The following is a 23,475-nucleotide window of genomic DNA, read 5'->3' on the forward strand; positions in this document are numbered from 1 at the left end:
TATTTTTTGGTGCTCACGAGATTGTATCCAGATATGGCAACGAAAGCCCGCTCATCATTGCAAATGTGCATTTGAAGAATGAGGATGTCAGCACGTGCATGGGATTCACTTCATCTGCAAAACGACGGTTGGCAGAAAAGCAGATGGCCATCTTCATAACTTGAGGAATAATAACTAATCCCATCAACTTTACAACTGACCTTCAGGTTTTCAGAGCAACTCAAAACCACCAAAATGACAGGAATCAGTAAACGCAACAGAATGGAAATTGGGCAAGGCCCAGAGCATGCAGATAAAGCATAAACATTGTGCACATCCAGGACAGAAAGATTTAAAAGAACAAAAAGAGAGAATCTGGCAAAGAAATAGCCACAGGTATGCAGAGTTTCACATTAATGACAAACCAGGAAGAAAGGCAAATTAATACTGCCAGAAGCTTCGGACCGAAGTGGCAGCAATGTACAGTCAACATTGCAAATGATCAAGAATATATTTATGTCCTAGGAGCTGGAGCAGAGGGATGCATCACTGCCTTAAATGCTATAAAAAATACATTTGGACACATCAATTAGAAGAGGAGCAATGAGCCCTCAATCTTTGAACTATTTAGAAATAGGGAGCTGGAAATGACAACTTTGTCATAGGACCTAGCCTAGCTTTGCATTTTACTGCATGTGAAAGCTCCAAAAAAAAACCCAGGATAATTCAGTACAAATTCACAACTTCAAAAAGTCGCCACAATTAAAAACGGCAAAGCTTTATTGAGTGAGTTTATTTTCACTTTGCACCTTACAAATATGAACAAGTGACTCTTCAGGCCTCAGATGTTGAAGACCAAGATTAAACCCTACAATAACGGTCTAAAAAGAAAATTCTACATTAAAATTTTTTATTTTGCCATAGAGCATCCAAAGATGCTTCTCATCATTGACTTTCTAAAAAAAAAAATTAAACCAGAGACTTGTTTTAGACAAATATAAAAAATGAAGTCAAGCAACAAATATAAGCACATAATTGTTCAGTTTACACCCACCAGTGTTTGTAATTGTCATGTTTAAGTTTCAAAAATTGTTGTATATTTATGCACAACTACACTTTACATTTTCTTTTTAAACAGGAAACAGAATATACTGCCAATTAGTTAATTAAGGGTTCCAATCCCATAAAAATGTACTGGGAATTTAAGTGGGTACAATATTTATTACAATCAGTTAAGACATCTAGATTGTATCTTTTCAATGTTGCTTGCACTAGTCTACTTTGTGTGCCTGAATTGTATTAAATCAAGCCCGCAGAGCAGTACACTGCACATATGCAACAGGTCACAGGGCATGAAAATTTCAATAACTAGTGCCAAAATACTTTACATAATGAAACTTCGGTCTCTGAAAACTAAAATCATGTGATGAACACACTGGTGCCATCCTAGAACTTTCCTCAACCTAGGAAAAGGCTTATGCTGAATTCTAGTCATAATGAAAGGAATGCGTATACTGAATTCACGTTTCATAAGCATAACCAAGTTTAAGCTGGTAACTGGTATCTGTTAAATAGTGAAAAAGTTAAATCCCCCATGCTCCACTCATGCTGGACATTCCACCCATGCCATTTATTCCCAAGGATCCTCGGCTTCCAGTGCCATAGTAACTTCCATTAATTCCAGCTTGGCTGCCTGCAAAATAATTTGATAATGAAAATTTGTGTTTTTTTTTTGCAATTTGGGGAAAATGCTGCCAAGACTAGAGTATTTTATACAAAGCTTGGTTATTCCGCAAGTCACTTACCATATGCACTCAAGCTTGCTTGACTTCCATAAACTCCATATCCAGCGCTTAGTTGCTGACTGCTAGGACTATCGTAGCTTGGACTTGCATAGCTTGACTGGCTTCCTAAAAACAGACATCCCTTGTAACACGTCTTTTATACAAGTACCATCTCCAATGTAATCTGTGATTTGATTCCTGTTCCACTTACTGAAGCCACAGTGAAGCATGGTTACACAGGATGACTGAAAGCTTCTACAGTTTAGTTCTATTTCTTGGTTCAGGATAGATGTTCTTTTCATGTATGCAGTGCTTATAATTGGATACTGAAACTAGCCTGACATCAACAGAACGCCATGGAGAAAACAGATTTAAAACACAAGATTTCCTCCTTGCCCAGTACACAAAATTACTGATCATCAACTTCCATTTAGAAAAAGCAAGCCAATCTCAAAAGCTGTTTGGCTCTGGACAGAGAAATACCAAATTTTAAAGGGCCGCTGCATCAAGATACCACGGCAATAATATACTATACTCAAATTTATTTTATTTTATTTTTTAAAGTCCTGCTTATCCAAAAAATAAGATTAAAATTCTACTTGAAACATTCTGCTCCTTGCCCATTATTCAAAATTACCTGCAATATGTGCACTCTGGCTTCTAAAGAAACTTCAGTTACATTTACGAATCACTAGCTTCCACAAAAATATTAGCTGCACATTGATGGACACAGTAAATTCAATTAGCACCATAAAAACACAGCATTATTTGGAAACTAACATTAGCACAAGCTGCACTAAGCATGCAAGACATGAAACACGTAAAAATGTCAAACTATGACAGGATTTTACATCCAGTTCGCTTACCCAGTCCTGCAATTTGAGCTGCATAGGCACTACCACTGCCTCCAGAGGTAGAGTTCAGGAAAAGTTCCACATACCTGTGCTCTAAAAAAATAAAAAGTACAATTTTAGAAAATATTACAGTTGCATTGCAATTTACTGCAAAGTTTCACATCAACTTACGCATATGGGCTTTGTCCTTTGACATAGCAGCCACAGCATCCTCATGGGTCGCAAACTCCACATCAGCTTCTCCTGTCACTCTACGATCAGATCCAATCTCTATGTGGACACGGACTGGGTTCAGAGGTGAGAAAAACTGAAAGAAAACAATAAAAGCAGTTCCAAATCATTTTATGCAAATGGTTATTTGGAGAACCAGTTGCTACACTGGTGAAGAAAGGAAAGGAGAGGCAAGTCCCAAATTGGTGCCATTCTGAGTTACAGAATTACAAATTACAAAAGCAATGAGCCCCAGGCCAAGACAAAATCAAATCTGTGCCTACTGCAAATTATTGAAATTTGTTATAGAATGCATCCACTGTGGCAATGGTAAACAGCTCTTCCAAGTCTACGAAATTCAAACATGATATAAAAGAGCAAGGAGAAACAAGATAGTTACCCAAGTTTGAAGATCTCAGGGCCCATAGATTGAGTGATTTCACTCAGTAAAAGAAACAGGTTCTCTGAATCAATAGTTAATAAATACACATACACAGTGGATGAATAACCAACATCAGTTCACCTAAAAGGTCCAACGAAGGAAGCAATGTGTATGCTTTTAAAGACAATCATAAATGTTGCAATGTAGTAGGCATAGAAATGCTCTTTCCTCTCCTTCCCAGAATCTCAGATACAGCACTTTAGGATAGTATCAGTTACATGCTCCTTCATAAGGATAGCAACCCCCAAAATAATGAGATTAGATCATAATTCTTCAGTAAAATGAAGAATTCCACAAGGACTCAAACATATCTAGGATTATTATTTTAGCAGCATGCACACACAAATGGGTGGCACAGTGGCTAGCACTGCTGCCTCATAGCTCAAGGGACCTGGGATCAATTCCAGCCTTGGGTGACTGTGTGGAGTTTGCACTTTCTCCACATGGAATAGGGTGGAAGTGAGGGCTTAAATGGGTCGCTGCACTCGATGGGCCGAACAGCCTTCTTCTGCACTGTATGTTCTATGTTCACGGGTTTCCTCCGGGTGCTCCAGCTACCTTCCACAGTCCAAAGATGAGCAGGTTAGGTGGATTGGCAATGCTAAATTTCCCCTTAAGTGTCCAAAAGGTTGGTGGGGTTACTGGGATAGGGTGGAGGCATGGGCTTCGGTAGGGTGCTCTTCCAAGGGCTGGTGCAGACTCAATGGACTGAATGGCCTCCTTCCGCACTGTAAATTCCATGAAACAGTAACGACAGAAAACATTAAGATACTTACATTATATATATCATTTTCTGTAGCCCGAAATGGCAGTCCTCTCATATGTACACAATGACCTGTTGTACTCTGAAAGCTAGAATCACTGTTTCCATATCCTTGCGCAGACAATCCTGTTAATATATCAGCCAATTAGATTTTTTGTTCCTGAAATACTTGCACGTTTTATCATAATGTCCAGTTTTTCAAAAACTCACCTCCATCTCGTCCATATCCATGATCCGACCCATAGCCATATCCATCATTGTATCCATTGTAATCATCATAACTTCCATAACCTGGAGAAATTAAGTAATTCAATGGTATTAGCCCAATTATGAATCCTGAACACATCTACAGCAACATGCAGATAAAACTCAATTGTAAATGTATTTTGTATGGATTGACAGGTCATGCTTAACTTAAAACCAACAATACTGGACTGCACATAATAACCTAATTCAGGCACCATTACTGAATACAAGACAATTACTTTGGCGAGTTAAAACCAAAAGGAATTGAAATGTTCTAGCAATAACGTAAAATGGGAATATTATGACCACGAGTTAAGCTTAGAATCCTATTAGGTCAAAAAAATTCAGTTCTCAGCATTATTCTAGAAGTTGTTACTGATCTATATAAAGTTGCTTGAACCATTTAAATACTCAAACATCAGGATCAACATCCTATCCAGTTTACTTACCACCACCATATGCTCGTCTCATCTTCTCATATGATCGACTAGGCAGACCATAAGCTGATCTCCCAGTCATTGGTCTGTCATAAGGACCTGGTCTTAAACCAGACATTAATTTTCGGGGAGGATCATAGTGGGTGCGCACCTCAGATCGGCTGCTCTTGAAAATTTCAATGTACCTAAAAGATTATGCATTGTATTTAAACATTTAATGTTGTTAATTTGTAAATTAGTTAAAAGAATAACAATGGCACACTAATTTGAAGTATCCTAACCATGCATCTCCCATACAAATGAATGAATATTTCAGAGGCAAGGGCCAAAATTCTCATTCATTTTTGAAATTCACATTTTAAGAATAGCCCTATTACAGTAAAATCAACAGTCCTCAATGTAAAACACTTAAAATCAGATATTTAGAAAGTTCATTGCGGAAGTTTAAGAAAACCAGATTATGAAATATTATACAAAATTTTAGTTATTATAACTTTCCATGACACCTTGAGTCAGTATTTTGGCAACTAAATCATGAAGCATTCTTAAAATGCAACTTACATGGCTTTTAAACATTAAAAAAAACCAATTAAGCAGCAATTCTGTCCTTAGCTGCAGCTAACTAGGTTTCAAACTAATTACATTCTCACCATATTAGATAATTTTCTTAATTTTATGAATGATGGTCAACCTCCACAAAAATAGACAACTATTGGATATGGGGAGATGTAGGTATGAAAATAATCACTCAAGACACTGTTCTTTTGAGATCATTTCCTCATTTGTTTTTATATAATGCCTCACTCAGAACTTCTGTTCTTCGGCTAGCAAATAAGTCAAATACAGAAGGGCAAAAGACAGAAGCTTTCTATTTGGAAGTGCAATTTCATTCAAAGAATAAGATCATATCTACAGCAGGTGACCTTACATTAGTGAATGTTTGTTCAAACTCCACATACAAATAGGATATGGTGTGTTGAAACTGGCAGTGGGGAATTACTTAGCAACAATCCTGGAACATAAACACCAGTTATTAAATAAAAATAATGCCTGGGTTTTGGATCACAAAGGCTGCCAAAAAGAATTATCTCCACTGGAAGTCATAGCACGAGCAGAACGAGTTACAACTTTTCTTGAGACAACAGGGACCCAAGAAAAAGCATATACATCTACAGCCAAACTTACTAATTGGTGGGGTGACTAAAAGTTCCATGGGGGGAAATTATTAAATTGCTGTCAAGTGACATAGCAGAACCCTCTTGCCAACAGTAAGCATTCATGTATCCAACTAACATTGCCCATCACCTCAGTTCAACCTAGCCTAAAAACAGTGTAGTTTATGGATTGTAAAAGGAATGACTGCTCCGATTTAATCTCAAATGGTTTATGGATATCTGCAGTAAATCCTGAGCAGAGTCACTAATGGACTGGGAGAGTCCAACACCATGGAAAGATTTGTTGCAAAATAAACTGATCCTGCAAGAATTCAAAGAGGCTTCAATTTGTTTTGGTGGAGTGAAATATGGATTGCATCTATACAATCAACTCAAAGTGATACTTTAGTAATATTGCTGAATCGTGATTTTACTTTCCATTCCCATTTTCCAATTAATGTGTCAAATAAATTGATTAAATAAGCTTAGTGACAATACTGTTTTGAAAATTAGGTCCACAAGTTTTTCTACGTCTTATACAGAGGGCAGCACGGTAGCATTGTGGATAGCACAATCACTTCACAGCTCCAGGGTCCCAGGTTCGATTCCGGCTTGGGTCACTGTCTGTGCAGAGTCTGCACATCCTCCCCGTGTGTGCGTGGGTTTCCTCTGGGTGCTCCGGTTTCCTCCCACAGTCCAAAGATGTGCAGGTTAGGTGGATTGGCCATGATAAACTGCCCTTAGTGTTGGGTGGGGTTACTGGGTTATGGGGATGGGGCGAAGGTGTTGACCTTGGGTAGGGTGCTCTTTCCAAGAGCCGGTGCAGACTCGATGGGCCGAATGGCCTCCTTCTGCACTGTAAAATCTATGAAGTTACCAAAAGTCAAAATCAGCTCTTTAATGAAAAAATACTGCAAATGCTGGAAGTCGGAAATCCAATTCCAGCACTTTGTTTTTAAAATCAGCTCTTTGTTGCGTGGCTTATTTTTTGTTTATAAATCTAGAATACCCAATTATTTTTTCCAATTTAGGGGCAATTTAACCTGGTCAATTCATCTATTCTGTACATCTTTGGGTTGTGGGGGTGAAACCCACGCAGACACGGCGAGAATGTGCACACGGACAGTGACCCAGCTCCGGGATTCGAACCCGGGTCCTCAGCGCCGTCGGCAGTAATGATGTGCCACCGTGCTGCCGGCTTATTTAAAATTGATAAAAGATTCTAATTTACTCAGACACAACTCCTTTCGCCTCTTGGCCATCAGAAATGGTCCATAACGTCTGCCTTTAGAGCAGGATAAATCAGTTGAAACAAAATACATATGCTCAAGATCATTAGTTTGAAAATTGAGAAATTGCATGACTTCAAATTAATAGTCCCCCCTATCAATTTTGCAATCAGGATTGCAGCATGATAAAAAGATGAGTGCAGAATGAAGCCTCATACAAATTAGGAAAGGCAGAGACAGCAACGGTGAATACAAAAAAAAACCTCCCATGATCCTATTTGTATTCTGGAGACCAAACAATTTGGGGACATCAAGTTTCTATGTGCACAGGATATTTTCTAATGAGGTAATAGTGACAACTTCACATTATTTCTCATGTTAGGTCTGTTTCAGGCCAGGGGCAACATAATGCTATCATTACACATTACTTTGTCAATCTGCCTGAAAACCAACAATACTGCCAACTGCACGGGTCTGCACTTTGCAAGTCTTTTCTACTAGCATTATAAGTTTTTTTAGCTAATATATATATGCAAATATTAAGTGTTGTATCCTCAAACCAGTTGCTTATTTTAGGGAATTTTTAGGCAACCAGAACAAAAGCAATTCTCCTTTCATAGCCAGAAATACAGACCTTTATCCCAACTATCAACACTAAATTAACTAATACGGGTCTCAGACATGAAAGGCAATTGCTGCAATATACTGTGCAAAAAACACTTGTGTACTTGTCTGCACTTACGAGAGAAGCAAGTTGCATATGTTTTTTTTGAATAGTTAACTTAATAGCTCAACCATGTTGAAAAGCTATTTGCCAAAAGTAGTTTTAAAAAAAAAAAACAGCCTTGTAATTTGAATGATGCATTAAGCCACAACAAGCAATCTACGTGTACAATTTCAGTGTGAAGTAGGCGACTTTATGAAGATACATCCAATAAATCAAATAGGTTTCGAACGTTAGTGGTATAAACGCAGAACAATGATTATGATGGCAAGTAGCTCTTCAGATTACCAGTATTTGAATTTCATCTACAAATACTCAAAAATGTTAACAATTTTAAAAAAGTGTAACAATGTGCTTAGAGGTTTTAAATTGTGTTTAATCACATTTTCTTATGGTATCAAAAGCTGTGAATTGTGATAAATCTTATTTAAAACCCAAACAACACATTCAGGTGAAACATTCGCCACACTACAGCACTTGTACTAGATAACAATCAATCATATACCATAAGAAAAGTGACTCATCCATCCATCCCCACCTGTGCCCTATTCTTTCCTTGTGTTTCTTTAGAGCCTTTTCAGCTATTTCCTGTGTGGCAAACTGCACGAAGGCCTCCCCCGTGCTCCTCCCCTGGTAGTCCATCGGCAATGTTATCCCATTTGGCACGATTTCCAACCCTTCAACCCAAGGACAAATAACCCCAGTAGGGGACAGAATTAAAGGGTGCACATGCCTAATTATTACTTATGACGTTGCATTTATAAAACGTAAACTACTGCAAGTTAAATTACAGAAAAAAAGAGCACTAAAGTGTTCTGTGACAACCATGCCGTGTACAAATATTCAAGAACCAACAACAGGAATCTTCTTGGGTTGAAGCACAGCTACTTGCGTCACATAACACCCTAGAACAAAGCAAGAATAATTACTATTTAAAATAACAGTTATACTTCCCATATATTTTTAGTGTTCGGAGAATCCACAAGAATACAATGCAACTAGGCAGTCAAGTTCTCTCCCCCCCCCCCCCCCCCCCCCCCCGGTAAATTCATTCAGAAGGCAGCTGTAAAAATTTGGTTAACTTAAGAAACCAAAATCCACCTCCCGCCCTCAATTTCAGCAGCTCATCAGCTCCCATGCTTTGGTGCCCCACTAAAGTAGCAATTTCTCCATGTGGGAATCCAAGTGTGCATTTGGATTTTGGGGCCATCACAGTCAAGCACAAACCTGTTCTCACCTGACGTCCACATATGAAAGGCGAACAGGAGTGGAAATCTTCAACTTTAACAAATTCACCCTACAGGCACAGAAGCTAGACTCAGCTGTCCCAGCAGCTTTTGTTGAATAAAACGATAGACTGAACAGAGCTTTTCTGGTCTGTACTGCTCAGGGCTGCATAATATGGTGTCAGATTTAGAACATAGAACAGTACAGCACAGAACAGGCCCTTCGGCCCTCAATGTTGTGCCGAGCAATGATCACCCTACTCAAACCCACGTATCCACCCTATACCCGTAACCCAACAAACCCCCCTTAACCTTACTTTTATTAGGACACTACGGGCAATTTAGCATGGCCAATCCACCTAACCCGCACTTATTTGGACTGTGGGAGGAAACCGGAGCACCCGGAGGAAACCCACGCACACACGGGGAGGACGTGCAGACTCCGCACAGAGAGTGACCCAGCCGGGAATCGAACCTGGGACCCTGGAGCTGTGAAGCATTTATGCTAACCACCATGCTACCGTGCTGCCCTTAAGTTTAGTCTTGTACAAGTAGGGATGTCACGCAGAACTGTCAATATTCACTTCCTACCCTTCACCTAGCCCCAAAAATGATGCCAGTTAGTTAAAAGTAGGCTAGGTAGGTTTTCCCTACAAGCCGAATGCCTTGCAGGCAAGCACACCATTCACTCCTAGGGAGGAGATCCATGAAGTCACTGCTCTCAGACGCCAGAAGCTGAGCCAGTGCTCTCCTATAATTTCTTTCCCCATTTGTTGGGAAGCAATCAGCCTCCACTTGTTGCTCTTTGAAGCTCAGGTCAGTATTTGACATTTCAACTTTAATCTTGCATCACCCATGTGCTCCATGCTGCATTTGAACGTTGATTAATTTATAACCATGCAAAGTCATCAACCAAATAGTGTACCAAAATTCTATAGATATCAAATATTTCAGTTGACTATTTAAACTCATTTCAAAAATCCATCCGCAAACATTAGATGAGCCTAAGAACACACAGGATGAAGTAACTAATCATAGGTTCTATATGACATTAAAAACCTGATCTCCCAGGGGGGGGTGATGATCAAGCATGGTTTGAGCTGAGGAAGGTTGGAATAAAGGGAGGAGTGAATATAGACGCATTCAATAACTATGATTTTTTTAAAAAACCATATTAAAACCTGCAGTAATCCAGAATAGAGTTGGTTGGTATATTGGAGCTTCCCTGCATTGCAAGTGGAGGAGCAGAACAAAGGCACTGCACCATAAGTATAATTATGAAGGTGGACAGACAAATTGATCATGGAGAAGGCAAATGGAAGAACGTTGTGCAGAAGCAATACTTTAAATGTTTTACTGCAAGCACACATCTGGAGTTTGTTCACTTGAATATTTTGACACAAAGCAGTTTTAAACATTCTCAAGATGGCAACGATCAAGGCTAAAATTCAGGTGTACATAGCTCCAACATTTCAATCACAAATACTCTAGGATTACGGTCTTATTTTAATAGGAATATTTACTGCTGCTCCAAAACTGCCATAGTTGGTGGAGAAGTAAATTCTTTCGGATTATAACAGAGGTTTTTTAAAATGGGTTTTATCAACTACTATAATCTCTTAATTTTGCTCTGAACCAGCACGTGATGCCCAATAGCAGAGAAAAGATTGTTGTACTCTTGTTTTACGCTTTGGGAAAATACATGAAATGGCAGCAACTTAAAGTAACAGAAGTTCTGAGACAGAGCAAAATTAAAATTTGTATCATGTGGAGGAACTTTGTTTCATTAAGCATCAGCGGGTGTTAATAACTTGACTGCATAGTTAATGTATTGTATCTCATTTAAACTACCAAGTTGTAAAATTTTCAAGTCAAATTAAAATGTAAACAGAAAACATTACCTCATCAACGGGAAATGAATTTCATTAGTTCATTCAGCCTTAAAATTAATACTCATTAGACATGGGGCATTTAAACACCCAATTGACTAAATTGTATTTACAGAAAAAAATGTTTTTTATACCTGTAAAAAACTGTACTATTTCTTCCTTGCTGCAGCCAAATGGCAATCCCCTAAGGCGAACACAGCCATCATTTGACGAATCAGGGCTGTTGGGGCCAGTGTGCTTCAAAACCCAGTCCATTTCAATGTTGTTAGATTTAAATACTAGATTTTCAAAAAAAAGTTTAAGAAATCACTTCAGAAAAGTAAACACAATTAAATCTGAAAAACGTTTCAGAAAAGTTGCAAACTGGAATATGGAATAAAATATGTAGCTGCTGAATCTATTTGCTTTACATTTTAACAGCTCCTATAATTAAAGTCACCATAGTCCCAGATGGCCATAGGCTGCTTTTCCTTTTGAGGGGGGAGAGCTGACTAGTGGTGATTTAACCTGAGGATCACCACACCTCAGGTGAGGGACAAGGTTGAGAAGGCAGAGCCTTCATGAATAACCTCGGCCGGTACAGGAATTGAACCTGCAATGCTAGCCGTGCTCTAGATCACAAACCAGCTGTCTAGCCAAGTGAGATAAACCGGATTCATATCATATATGCCGCACATAAAAGTGAACATTTCAGCACCTGCCTCAACCTACAAACTCACCTTCTACATATCTATGCCCCATACTTTCTTTGTCCTTTTTCATTGCAACTTTAAAATCATCGTCAGCTTCCAGTTGAATGAATGCTTCCCCACTAGGACGACCTTCTCTGGTATACGTAAAATGAATTCCAGAAGCCCCATTTAAGATTTTGCAGTCTGAAATGTGAATATAGAGAAATTAAGCAGACAAGTATTTCTATAAGCACTCAAAAAAATAGCAAACATAGAACATATATAGAACATACAGTGTAGAAGGAGGCCGTTCGGCCCGTCGGGTCTGCACCGACCTACTTAAGCCCTCACTTCCACCCTATCCCCGTAACCAAATAACCTTCCTAAAGTTTTTGGACAATAAGGGCAATTTAGCATGGCCAATCCACCCGACCTGCACGTCTTTGGGCTGCCGGAGCACCCAGAGGAAACCCACGCAGACACAGGGAGAACGTGCAGACTCCACAGAGTGACCCAGCGGGGAAATCGAACCGGAGACCCTGGCGCTGTGAAGCCACAGTGCTAGCCACTTGTGCTCCCAAACACTAGGTAACAGTTTTACAGCTACTCTATTGTAAACTTAATCCACAAATTTCAACAAAAGTTTGGCAAGTAAATCTGCTATTGTGCATCATTAGGTCAAACAGACCCAACCTAATTATGTATTTGTATTTAAAAGCATAATATTGCGGATGCTGGGGATCAGAAAAAAAACAAATACTGGAACTCAGCAGGTTTGGCAGCATTTGTGGAGAGAAGAGTCCAATATGACTCTTCAGAACTTCGGAAAAGATTCTGGATGTGTGAATAAACGTTTTAAACCGAGATCGGCAACTTTGCATTAGGTAAGGAATCAAGGAAACTGGAACTGTGGACAATTGGAGTTGAAGAAAAATCAACTTGATCTCGGCAGAATAGATTCAAGGGTTGAATGGCCTCTTGTCCCAATGGCAAACTATTATCAGAGGTCTGGAAAAAGGTAGCTTTAACTATATTTGTATTTCTGGATATTAGAAACAAAGGTGTAGCTTCAACTAAGTTTAATTTTGCACTTCTGTATTTGAAAGGGTTAAAACTTTAGGTGCCTGCAGGAGTTTGTCACTTTGAACTGTGCTTACGTTGTAAATAAAAAGGGTTTACAATGTGAAAATGGGGTTTAAACAACGACTATACTATTGCTTAGCAACCAGGGACCATACTAAAAAGCATAAGCACTTGTGGTTCCGTTGTAATCATGTATCCGAGAAGAATGCAGCTCAAATAGAAGCTGCCGGCGGAGGGGCAAGATAATGGAGTAAGTGGTAGAAAGCAAGTCATAGAATTTTACAGTGCAGGAGGCCGCCATTCGGCCCATCGAGTCTGCACCGGCTCTTGGAAAGAGCACCCTACCCAAGGTCAACACCTCCACCCTATCCCCATAACCTAGTAACACCACCGAACACTAAGGGCAAGTTTTGGACACCAAGGGCAATTCATCATGGCCAATCCACCTAACCTGCACATCTTTGGACTGCGGGAGGAAACCGGAGCACCCGGAGGAAACCCACGCACACACGACAGTGACCCAAGCCGGAATCGAACCTGGGACCCTGGAGCTGTGAAGCAATTGTGCTATCCACAATGCTGCCCACCTAGAAGACTGACGTCAAATTGACTAAGAACTGGAATCAGAACAAGGTACTGTTTTACTGAAGTCACCTAAAGGGGCAGAGAGGATACCAGTTAGCTGAAAGAACACGACCTCGTGAAGTCAGCTAGCAAGAAGCCAGACATCTGGTACCATCCTAATACACAACCTGTGAAGCAGTGGTGTTCTATTGGCAATGCTGGGAACCTGAGTGTGTGTGTGGAAGCTTCGATGCACATGGCAATCCAGGGCAGAAGAATACTGAAAGGAGAGATTGAAATCCTAGAAATGGATCCTTGGTGGAGGCATTGGATGGCATCTGTCACTTGGATTCAGTGTGGTGCGCCTGACCACAGTTGGCCTGTTGGTTTATGTGGGCTGTTTACTTACCGAGATTTTTATAGTATATTTTGTAATTTGGGTCATCCTTTGAAGTCGGTGTACATCCGTGAAGATACTAGTTGGTGATGGCATATTGTACTACAGTAATCTGTTCATATTTAATAAATGCTTTATTATTTTGTTAAAAGTTAATTGACAGCCCTGTGACTGTTCGTCCATGTTGTTAAACAAAAATATATTCTATTGAGCTAGGGTTCCATTCTGGGACCGGTCTGTCCAGTACTATCAGGTGGGACTGTAACAGAGTGGAAAACCTCAATATCTTCCTTTCTGGTCAACTATCAATTTGATAAGCAAGTCTAAGTAACGGAACATATAACTTAGCAAATGCAGTTGACAAATATTAACGGAGCTCCAGTCCCATTCTACTTTGAATACAAAAGAAAATGAATTCTCATCAAGTCATCATGGGAAGAAAAAACAAAAAGCAAGTCCCAGACAAAAATCCATATCCTACATAAGGTAAACAGGGCATGTGTAAGCATCTAGGGAGCCATGCCTATGTTTATCTAGCTGCATAAGCACATCCAAAAGAAACAAAAGAATGAAGTTGGCATTTGAAACCCATGGAAAATAAATGCAATGTATGCAATTGTCTGGAGCCTTGAGATTTACTACAGAAAGATATTTTAGCGTGAAGCTAAGAATTCGAACCAAATCAAGAAGAAAAATAGCCAAATATGAAAGCAAAATTCATACAGACGTCATTTGGATCCAAATATGATTTTGTAACAAACATTCAAATGAAAGTGAACATTCCTCAGATTTAAAAAGGAAGCCATCCAGGAGCTTAGACTAAGTCTGCATAATTACCACACTGGGGTATTATGCCGTAAAGCCAAAAGGATCCATGTATTCATGTATTTGTCCAGATGCCCCTTAAATGTCACTATCGCCCCTGCTTCCACCACCGCCTCTGGCAGCGAGTTCCAGGCACCCACTACCCTCTGTAAAAAAAAAAAAAAAGAAAAACTTGCCTCGTACATCTCCTCTAAACCTTGCCCCTCACACCTTAAATCTATGCCCCCCCCCCCCCCCCCCCCCCCCAGTAACTGACCCCTCTACCCTGGGGAAAAGCCTCTGACTATCCACTCTGTCTATGCCCCTCATAATTTGTAGACCTCTATCAGGTCGCCCCTCAACCTCCGTCGTTCCAGTGAGAACAAACCGAGTTTATTCAACTGCTCCTCATAGCTAATGCCCTCCATACCAGGCAACATCCTGGTAAATCTCTTCTGCACTCTCTCTCAAGCATCCACATCCTTCTGGTAGTGTGGTGATCAGAATTGAACACTGTACTCCAAGTGTAAGGTTCTATACAGCTGCAACATGACTTGCCAATTCTTATACTCAGTGCCCCAGCCAATGAAGGCAAGCGTACCGTATGCCTTCTTGACTATCTTCTACACCTGTGTTGCCCCTTTCAGTGACCTGTGGACCTGTACACCTAGATCTCTCTGACTGTCAATACTCTTGAGGGTTCTACCATTCACTTTATATTCCCTACCCGTATTAGACCTTCCAAAATGCATTACCTCACATTTGTCCAGATTAAACTCCATCTGCCATCTCTCCGCCCAAGTCTCCAAACGATCTAACTCCTGCTGTATCCTCTGACAGTCCTCGCTATCCACAATTCCACCAACCTTTTTGTGTCGTCTGCAAACTTACTAATCAGACCAGTTACATTTCCCTTCAAATCATTTATATATACTACGAACAGCAAAGGCCCCAGCACTGATCCCTGTGGAACACCACTAGTCACAGCCCTCCAATTAGAAAAGCACCCTTCCATTGCTACTCTTTGCCTTCTATGATCTAGCCAGTTCTGTACCCGCCTTGCCAGCTCACCCCTGATCCCGTGTGACTTCACCTTTTGTACCAGTCTACCATGAGGGACCTCGTCAAAAGCCTTACTGAAATCCATATAGACAACATCCACTGCCCTACCTGCATCAATCATCTTTGTGACCTCTTCGAAAAACTCTTATCAAGTTAGTGAGACACGACCTCCCCTTCACAAAACTATGCTGCCTCTCACTAATACGTCCATTTGCTTCCAAATGGGAGTTGATCCTGTCTCGAAGAATTCTCTCCAGTAATTTCCCCACCACTGATGCAAGGCTCACCGGCCTGTAGTTCCCTGCATTATCCTTGCTACCCTTCTTAAACAAAAAGGAAAAACATTGGCTATTCTCCAGTCCTCCAGGATATCACCTAAAGACAGTGAGGATCTAAAGATTTCTATCAAGGCCTCAGCAATTTCCTCTTTAGCCTCCTTCAGTTTCTGGGGTAGATCCCATCAGGTCCTGGGGACTTATCTACCGTAATATTTTTCAAGACGCCCAACACCTCGTCTTTTTGGATCTCAATGTGACCAGGCTATCTGCACACCGTTCTCCAGACTCAACATCCACTAATTCCTTCTCTTTGGTGAATACTGATGCAAAGTATTCTTTTAGTACCCCGCCCATTTCCTCTAGCTCCACACAGATTCCCTTGCCTGTCCTTCAGTGGGCCAACCCTTTCCCTGGCTACTCTCTTGCTTTTTATCTATATGTAAAAAGCCTTGGGATTTTCCTTAACCCTATTTGCTAATGACTTTGTTACCCCTTCTAGCTCTCCTGACTCCTTGCTGAAGTTCCTTCCCACTTTCCGTATATTCCACATAGGCTTAGTCTGTTCCCAGCCTTCTAGCCCTGACAAATGCCTCCATTTTTCTTTTTGACGAGGCCTACAATATCTCTAGTTATCCAAGGTTCCCGAAATTTGCCGTATTTATCCTTCTTCCGCACAGGAACATGCCGGTCCTGAATTCCTTTCAACTGACATTTGAAAGCCTCCCACATGTCAGATGATGATTTACCCGCAAATATCCACCCCCAATCTAGGTTCTTCAGTTCCCACCTAATATTGTTATAATTAGCCTTCCCCCAGTTTAGCACATTCACCCTATGACCACTCTTATCCTTGTCCAGCAGCACTGTAAAACTTACTGAATTGTGGTCACTGTTTGCAAAATGCGCCCCTACTGAAACTTCTACCACCTGGCCGGGCTCATTCCCCAATACCAGGTCCAGTACAGCCCCTTCCCTAGTTGGACTGTCTACATATTGTTTTAAGAAGCCCTCCTGGATGCTCCTTACATGCTCTGCCCCGTCTAAGCGAATCCCAGTCAATATTGGGGAAGTTGAAGTCTCCCTGCTGTTTTTACTCGTTTCCAAAATCTGTCTACCTATCTGCTCCTCTATCTCCTGCTGGCTGTTGGGAGGCTTGTAGTAAACCCCCATCATTGTGACTGCACGCTTCTTATTCCTGATCTCTACCCATAGAGCCTTGCTGCCCTCTGAGGTGTCCTCCCGTAGTACAGCGGTGATACTCTGCCTAACCTGTAACTCCTCCATCCTTTTTACATCCCCCTCTATCCCACCAGAAACATCCAAATCCTGGAACGTTTAACTGCCAATCCTGTCCTTCCCTCAACCAGGTCTCTGTAACGGTAACAACATCGTAGTTCCAAGTACTAATCCAAGCTCGAAGTTCATCTGCCTGACCCATAATACTTCTTGCATTAAAACATATGCACTTCAGGCCACCAGTTTTTAGCAACATCTCCCTGCCTGCTCTTCCTCAGAGCCATACTGGCCCTATTCCCTAGTTCTCCCTCAATGCTTTCACTTTCTGACCTATTGCTCCGGTACCCACCCCACTGCCATACTAGTTTAAACCCTCCCGTGTGACACTAGCAAACCGCACGGCCAGGATATTTATGCCTCTCCAGTTTAGATGCAACCCGTCCTTTGAAGAGTCCCCACTGTCACCAGACTCCTAAATGATCCTCTTATTGACTGACCTCATTAGCACTACAACCTGTATGCTTCATCGGATGCCAGTGCTTATGTAGTTACATTGTATATCTTGTGTTGCCCTATTATGTATTTTCTTTCATTCCCTTTTCTTCCCATGTACTTAATGATCTGTTGAGCTGCTCGCAGAAAAATACTTTTCGCTGTACCTCGGTACACGTGACAATAAACAAATCCAATCCAACCCAATCCTTCTTATACAGGTCACACCTGCCCCGGAAGAGCCCCCAGTGGTCCAGATAACAGAAACCCTCCCTCCTACACCAGCTGTTTAGCCATGTGTTTAGCTGCTCTATCTTCCTATTTCTAGCCTCACTGGCACGTGGCACAGGGAGTAATCCCAAGATTACAACCCAAGAGGTCCTGTCTTTTAACTTTCTGCCTAGCTCCCTGAACTCCTGCTGCAGGACCTCATGCCCCCTTCCTGCCTATGTCGTTAGTGCCAATATGTACAACGATCTCTGCCCGTTTGCCCTCTCCCTTCAGGATGCCCACTACCCGTTCTGAGACATCCTGGACCCTGGCACCAGGGAGGCAACATACCATCCTGGAGTCTCTTTCACGTCCACAGAAGCACCTATCTGTGCCCCTGACTATTGAGTCCCCTATGACTATTGCTCTTCTGCGCTTTGACCCACCCTGCTGAACATCAGAGCCAGCCGTGGTGCCACTGCTCTAGCTGCTGTTATTTTCCCCTGATAGGCTATTCCTTCCCCCCCCTCCCCGGACAGTATCCAAAAGGGGTATACCTGTTTGAGAGGGGGACAACCACAGGGGATTCCTGCACTGACTGCCTGCCCCTTCTGGTGGTCACCCATTTCTCTGCCTGCACCTTGGGTGTGACCACATTTATATAACGGTTATCTATGACACTTTCCGCCACCTGAATGCTCTTATGTGCATCCAATTGCTGCTCCAACCGAACTATGCAGTCTGTGAGGAGCTCTAGTTGGGTGCACTTTCTGCAGATGAAGCCATCCAGGACACTGGAAGCCTCCCGGACCCGCCACATCTCAGTCAGAGCACTGCACCCCTCCAGTTGACATTGCGTCAATAAATTAGTAAATTAAATTCAAATTTAAAAATTTTTTTTTTTTTAAAGTTCCTGTTAACTATGTTTCCCAGCACTAGATTTCTACTATAAATGTGAAAGCTAAATACAGTACTCTCCGATCTTTGGCTCAGACACCCCTCTAAATTATTATTACGTAATTATATTTAATTATTTTAACAATGCTTAATTTTTAAATTTAGTGTAGATTCCCAACCAGCCAATCTCCCCCCCGCCCCCCATAAAAATAAATACAAATCACTTACCTTCCCAGGTTATCAGATGCTCTCTGGTTCTCTCCTTGCAGATTAAAAAAGTTACAGGCCAGAAGAAAGAGAGAACACAAAACAGTAGGGGAAAAAGCACCTTCTCCCCCTCTGCACCGAATTACCTCACTGCACGAAATTACAATTCCCACTCTGGATGTGTCTCACTCACTCAGGCTGTGTCTCTTTGACCTGCGCAAAGCTTATTGAGTGCGCTTTCCGTCTGTCTTTTATACAGACCTCAGGTAACCAGGATGACTCACACTAAAGTTTCAAAGAGAAGAATACAATGAGCACCCATGTGCCCCTAAACAGGCCTCAGGTGACTGATATAACTGCCTCTCAGCAATTAGGGTGGGGGCAGCTTCAGCCAATCAGACATGAAGCTACACACTGCACTTTTAACTGAAAAACAGCAGAATTAGACTTACCATTTACCTTTCCTAATTACCTCACTGCACCATATTACCAAGTTGCAATGAGTCTGAGCATAGCTCAATGCCCTCATGTGGCATCTTATCAAACATGTTTTGGAAAAGCAAATACACTACATCCACTGGTGTGCACCGTATCCAACTTAGTTACAATAAATGGTTATCAGATTTGTCAAACAATTTGTTTTCATAAGTCTATGTTCACCGTGCCCAATCATGATTTAAGTGCCCATTTTTACATCTCAATAGATTCAACTGCACAAGATCAGGCACAATTGCCCAGCGAGGACAGGATCAAAGCCTACAAACTTGATAACATTTAGGGCAGACTTTCACATTACCTACTTGGGATGTATTGTAGCTGTTCAGCTACCCATAAATAATTAAGAAATAGGGCTTTCAGAGTATAATTGCGTGAATGCATGTCCGGGGGGGGGGGGGGGGGGGGGGGGGGGGGGGGGGGGGGGAGAGTCAGTCAGAATTCTGTATATGTAAACTTATCGTCGTTGTTCTGCATTTTTGTAACCTGCAGGACAGCATAATTCAAATTCTTTAAAATGTTATGAAAAGTGGCGACAAAACATAAAGTTGGGAAAAGCAACTACGATCATTTATTTGGAAACCGAGCAGTATTTAAACTGAACCTCAATGATCTTAAAGCGGATTCTATCCCTAAAGTTTGAGTGGAATTGATTAAAGGGAGTTTCACTCTTCAGTACATAGAAGTTAGCAAAAATCAACAGCAATAATACTTACCCTCAAAGATAGCGCCATTCAGGTCTCTCTCGGGACATTTTCAGAAATTATATTAAAAATTAATTATTTCAACTGCAGGTAACTTAAAAATAGAGTCATGAGCAATGTAAATTGGTCACTGCAAACTTCAAGTTGCACCAAAGTAACAGGTCGCACACAGTAGTGCACGAGTACTGCAGGGTATGTCAATTACTTTGAAATCTTAGCTTTGGAGACGATGTAAAAAAATGTAGATATAAAAATGTGCAAAATATTTATCAACATGTCACAGAATTATTTGGATAGGATAATATTCATTGCAAGATCATTGATGTATCAAGCATTCATTCTTAAGGTTGATGTACACTGTACACAAGGTTAATTATTAAAACCTAACAGAATTGATCAGTTATTTAGAATCTTACCATAATCAATGTGAAATAGATACTTGACATGGTAATGTACAAGAAGTTGATACTTTGACTACCTTCAGCTTAAATTTTCTGATCCCTTCTGTTATCCCTTTCATTTTACATACCAGAAAAAAAGCGCAACACTTCATCAGCAGCAGAAGACCAGGGTAATCCACGGACACGGACAACATATCCTTCACTTTCTGAATTAGACATGACTCCTTTCAGTTGATAGTATTTCTTCCTCTTAAAAATCCTGAAGAGAGACAGTTTCAACAATTTTTGCATTTAAATTGTAAATATATTAGACATATAAGCACTTGACTTTCAAAGACTGATTAATTGTGCTGAATCTCTAGCTTGAGAAGATATAGAAGTCACATTTATATAGCTTCTTTCACAACTGCAGGATGTGCCCAAAGTACTTCCCAGCCAACAGGTAACACGCACACAGAATGCCCATATAAAACCAGCAATAATTTTTTTTTTAAATTTAGAGTACCCAATTAATTTTTTCCAATTAAGGGACAATTTAGCGCCGCCAATCCACCTAGCCTGCACATCTTTGGGTTGTGGGGGTGAAACCCACGCAAACACGGGGAGAATGTGCAAACTCCACACGGAGAGTGACCCAGAGCCGGGATCGAACCTGGGACCCCGGCGCCATGTGGCTGCAGGGCTAACCCACTGCGCCACCGTGTTGCCCTAAAAACAGCAATAATGACCATTTAACCTTTTAATAAATCGATGTTGGTTGATAAATAAATATTGATAACAATGCAAGGGAGAACTAACTGGCACTTCAGAAATGTGCCATACTCCAACTGACTATGCTGGTTTAACATTTCAAGACAGAACCTCTGATCATGCAGCACTCCTCAAATGAAATGAAATGAAAATCGCTTATTGTCACGAGTAGGCTTCAATTAAGTTACTGTGAAAAGTCCCTAGTCGCCACATTCCGGCGCCTGTCCGGGGACGCTGGTACGGGAATCGAACCGTGCTGCTGGCCTGCTTTAAAAGCCAACGATTTAGCTCAGTGACAGAGGCAGTCTAGATTTTGTGTTCATTCTCTGTAGTTTGACTTGAAATCACTACGTTGACTGAAAAGGAGAGTGCTACCCATTGAGTTACAGCTGACATTCTTTCTTCCTCTCCTCCTGTAACCAGATAATGACATTGACAAAGTCAACTGGACTATAAAAAGTTATTTACTTAATAAGGGATGGCTCGATGAATCTCTATATGGAATTGTTTTAAATGTTTTTGGTGCATTATGTAGTCATGGGCACCCACGACAGTTAGGAGCTCAATGAATATACCTCCCGAGAATACAAGACAGAATTGGTCCATGTCATTCACACTCTCCCACCCCCTGAAAATACACAGAACTACACTACAACTGTAAAATTCTCACCCCCCCACCTCCCAACATGCATCAATCACAATAATTTGCCAGTTGAAAGCTTTCTCCTTCTCTGAACTCAAATGGACAAGGCAAATTTGACTAAGTATCCTGCGTTAACCAACATAGGCCATGAAACTTTCCAAGTGCAAACCTAGGATTGCAAGTTGGCTGACCAGTTAGTGATATTACAAGGCGAGCTCAAACCTCAAATTGACTTGGGGAAGGAAAAGCAGAGGAAAAGATAAGATTTTATTGCAAAAATAGGTATTTTCAGGGGAGATGTGAAGGTATATGATCATTAACCAAGCAAGTGCCAAATCTCTGCTGTAGAGACCTCAACTGTCCTGCTTAGATGGTTCTGAACAGTACAATCCTGCATAAAACCACATTTCAGGTCACAGCTGGTCCAATGAATAAACATTTTATTTCAAAAAAATGTTATCTTTAAAATAAATTTCCAATAACTGAATACTGCCTATATGTGACGCAGGCCTCCGAAGAGCAGTTTCATAATCGTATCTCCGAAGAGTTTGTAACATTACATTTTCAAAAGTTTGCCTTGGACAATTTTAAAATATGATTTCCAGTTACCAAAGACATCTTAAGTACATAGAAAATCCTCTGGCTTTAAAAAAATCTCCCAAACTCTTAAAATCTCTTAAATCTCGTAAATGCATATGTTGAAACAGGTAAGTGACTTCTAAAATGGCTTGCAACGTAAACATCACCTGAGTGTAGCTTTTAGACGTGGAAGTACCCATTCAGGATTCATTCTGTTTAGTCACCATTTACTCACCAAAATGATTAGGTTTGTCTATTGCTACCTCAGTTGTTGTTCAGGCTTCAGCCAATTATTTCCCATCGACTTTCGCAGTAGGGAAATCCAACCACTACACAACCGCACATTGTCATTGAATATAAAACAGAAAACATACCGTCGCCTTCAATCGCTTGTCGTACACCTCCTCACGATCAGGCCACTGTACTTCACTTTTAAACTGGTCGCGTAGGGGAAATACAAAACCGGGCAAATGTCGGCTTTGTGGAAACCCCGGGAGGAAACAGGCGGCGGGGAGGGGGGGGGGGGGGGGGGGGGGGGGAGAGGAGCGGCGAATTAGGCCTCAACGCGGCACCCAGCGGCATCCGCAGTTTACCAGAAGTAGGCGAAAATATATTCCAGGGGCAGCACAGCCCACGATGTCGACCCGCAAACAGGCGCCGGCGGAGGGAAGCCGTCGATTAAAAGGAGGAAAACAAAAGGCCGAGGCGCACCCGGGAAAATGAGGCCTGGGCGGCGAGGCCCAGGCCGCGCGCACGCGCTGACAGACCGCGCACTCGCTTTCGGAAAGGAGACCCCGAAAACAAACCCAGAGCGAAACTACTCACCAGAGAGGAGACAATACAGGCTCCGGGAAACCTCAGCAAAAAGATTAATTTCGATCTATAACATTAACGACAACAGCACGTCCGTTAACAGCGCGTCTCCTTCCGTTTCTTTTCTTTTCAACGCATGGAGGGCGCCTGAGCCGACCGGAAAGCGTACGTCACCACCACCGCGCTTGCGCAAGGCTCATCCCCCGCCGCCGACGCCGCGCCTGCGCACCGCTGGGCGCCGGCGCTTCAGCG

At 41.5% G+C, this 23,475-nt stretch overlaps 1 protein-coding gene across 1 annotated transcript; it reads right to left on the reverse strand.

Annotated features, from left to right (window-relative positions):
• Positions 1–736: 736 nt before the first annotated feature.
• Positions 737–23,428, reverse strand: hnrnph1l (heterogeneous nuclear ribonucleoprotein H1, like). Its single transcript, XM_038795710.1, has 12 exons — positions 23,236–23,428; positions 20,567–20,697; positions 11,657–11,812; positions 11,072–11,215; positions 8,361–8,499; positions 4,728–4,900; positions 4,243–4,323; positions 4,046–4,158; positions 2,789–2,924; positions 2,630–2,710; positions 1,785–1,889; positions 737–1,672 (listed from the first exon to the last, which is right to left on the reverse strand). The coding sequence occupies exons 2-12, from the start codon at positions 20,655–20,657 to the stop codon at positions 1,563–1,565; spliced, it is 1,329 nt and encodes a 442-aa protein (XP_038651638.1). The 5' UTR covers positions 20,658–20,697; positions 23,236–23,428; the 3' UTR covers positions 737–1,562.
• Between the last annotated feature and the right edge of the window lie 47 nt (positions 23,429–23,475).

This window comes from Scyliorhinus canicula, chromosome 4 (assembly GCF_902713615.1).
Source record: "Scyliorhinus canicula chromosome 4, sScyCan1.1, whole genome shotgun sequence".
NCBI lineage: Eukaryota > Metazoa > Chordata > Chondrichthyes > Carcharhiniformes > Scyliorhinidae > Scyliorhinus > Scyliorhinus canicula.